The 2597-nt window shown below is 33.6% G+C and overlaps 1 protein-coding gene across 1 annotated transcript; it reads left to right on the top strand.

Annotated features, from left to right (window-relative positions):
- The first annotated feature begins 979 nt into the window (after positions 1-979).
- Positions 980-2253, top strand: LOC105781307 (probable long-chain-alcohol O-fatty-acyltransferase 3). The gene has a single exon (XM_012605844.2). It carries the CDS (start codon positions 1004-1006, stop codon positions 2066-2068), a length of 1065 nt encoding a protein of 354 aa, XP_012461298.1. The 5' UTR covers positions 980-1003; the 3' UTR covers positions 2069-2253.
- Positions 2254-2597: the final 344 nt, after the last annotated feature.

Raw genomic sequence — 2597 nt, 5'->3', positions numbered from 1 at the left:
ATTGGGCCGAGTTTAGTGGGTAATATATTTATTATATTATAAAAATAAATATGTTTTAAATAATTTAAAATAATATAATATAAATCGATTTTTTTCGATCGATTTGATTTCGAAATTCAAAAGTCGAGAACTGATTGGTTAAACAAAAGAAAACTCTAATATCAAAACCGAAAAGATCACTAAAACCGATTAAATCGAAAAAATGGAATGTATTAACTTTCCGGCTAAAACTCGGTAGAACCTTAGACTTTATTCTATCATGTACATTAATTATTCTTATTGTATTGGTTAGAGAAATGAATTTTGGTCTATTATGATTTTATGTAGTTAATTTATTTTTATTTTCACAAATTATTAATATAATTATCAATATAGCCCTATTTTATGCTTACATGTTGTACACATAAATAATTTTATTTATCTAATAGAAAAATAAAATAATGTATTGATTTCTTTAAATGTGTACAGTTAAATTAAAATAAAAATTTTATATGTATAATTATATCAAATAAGAAATTATACACCAAATTACAGTAATATACCATAATTAAGCAACTAATTAAAGAAATGAGAATTGGGGAATGGTTCCAAAATTGCATCCAAGGTAATATTTCAACATATTTTATCTTATAAAATTCAAAGATAGAGGAACCTACTCCTCTTCTTTTCACTTATTTTATTCTATTTCCTTTGAGTGGAAAGGTAGATGTTGATTCACACTATAAAAATGTCTAATCGAGAGAACAGACAAGTATCAATTCAATGTATTATTTCAATTTGTATTTCTTTTGACAAATAAAAATCAAAGGCTTTTGATGATGAAATTTTCAAATCAATACCACCGGAAGGAATTTTAAGGTCCGTTGTAGACTAAAATTCTTAATCCTAGAAAACTTGGTCCTTTCAAGTAGTCCAAACAAGGATTGAGTGAGATCCATTTCCACACATAAATAAACAATACGAGATAGATGAACAAAGAGTTCACAAAAAAATCAAAGCCTAAATGGATGGGGAAATCAATAACTTGGTCAAGCTATGGCTGTCAATTCTAGCATCTCTTTTTTATTGCTATTTTTTAGCTTCAAAGATCCCCAAAGGTAAGTTTAGGCTCATTTCTCTTCTGCCAATCTTCATCCTTTTCACTGCCCTCCCTCTATACCTCTCATATGTCTTCCCAATAGGCCTAATAGCTTTGCTATTCTCTTGGTTAGGTAACTTCAAGCTCCTCCTTTTTGCCTTTGATAAAGGACCACTTTCAACTCACTCATCTAATTCCCTAATTCATTTTATCTTCATAGCTTCTCTCCCTATAAAAATAAAGGAAAATGAGAAATACCCATTTCTCAAAAGCCCCGATATACATCAAAATTCATCTAAAAAACATCCCAAATTGCCTCTAAATTGGCCAACCAAAGTATTGCTTTTTGCCATATTGGTGAGTGCACATGATTATAAACAAACTCTGCACCCAAATATTGTATTGCTTCTATACAGTTGCATGGTGTATTTATTGATAGACATAATTTTTGGTATATTTAATGGTCTAGTACATGCCACATCGGGGTTGGAGCTCGAACCGCCATCCGATGAACCTTATCTTTCAACATCGTTGCAAGATTTTTGGGGTAGGAGATGGAACCTCATGGTAACATATCTTCTACGCCACACCGTATACAAACCCGCTCGGTCATTTTTTGACAACATGTTAGGCTCCAAGTGGGCTCCACTTGCGGCGGTGCTGGCGGCTTTCATTGTCTCTGGGCTAATGCATGAGCTCGTGTTCTACTACGTCACACGTGTGAGTCCCACGTGGGAGGTAACATGGTACTTCGTTTTGCATGGGGCATGTGTGGTTGTAGAGTTTGGTGTCAAAAGAGTGTTTTCCGGCAAGGCTCAGCTGCATTGGGCGGTGTCAACACCATTAACAGTCGGGTTCGTGGTGGCTACCGCTATGTGGCTATTTTTCCCGCCGGTGTTGAGGACTGGTGCTGTCGAGAAAGCCATTGAAGAGTGCAAGGTCTTGTTGGATTTTGCCAAGGTTTTATGGAAAGTGAATTCTTTTTGGTAATAGAAAAGATTTATTTTACTGAAAATGCAAGATATGAAAGAGGGGTGAAATATTGGATTTTTACTAATTCAATAAAATCTGTTGACTTTTTCTATCAATCTGCCTTGCAACAAATACAAACTTCTGTCTAACAGCATTTGCCCAGAATCATGGTTATTTATTGATTTATTAAAATATGGGTATTTAATTTTGCCTTTTCAAAATTATTATTGCGAGCTAAAGGTTGGAAATTTTGTGATGTTCCATGTGCTGAGAACAATTTCTTTTTTGATTTTTGGTGATCCCCAGCAAGAACTTCTTGGCTCAGAGAATGGAAAATTATTGGCAACAACCAATAGCAAAATAGCAGATGATATTTGATAATTGTATACGTCCTTTATTGGAACTGATGAATTTTGTGGAGTTAAGTGAATGCTGAAGTTGCTTTCCTATGTCAATTTTTTAAGCAATTATTTCCTAGCGATGCACCCTAATTTTGTTTCAGAACTCCATATGGTGGTCGAAGCCAAATGGTGGTATATCGGATAAT

The sequence above is a fragment of the Gossypium raimondii genome, chromosome 1 (genome assembly GCF_025698545.1).
Source record: "Gossypium raimondii isolate GPD5lz chromosome 1, ASM2569854v1, whole genome shotgun sequence".
Taxonomy (NCBI): domain Eukaryota; kingdom Viridiplantae; phylum Streptophyta; class Magnoliopsida; order Malvales; family Malvaceae; genus Gossypium; species Gossypium raimondii.
The sequence above is the reverse complement of the archived record's forward strand: the minus strand, read 5'-3'. Positions and strand labels throughout refer to the sequence as shown.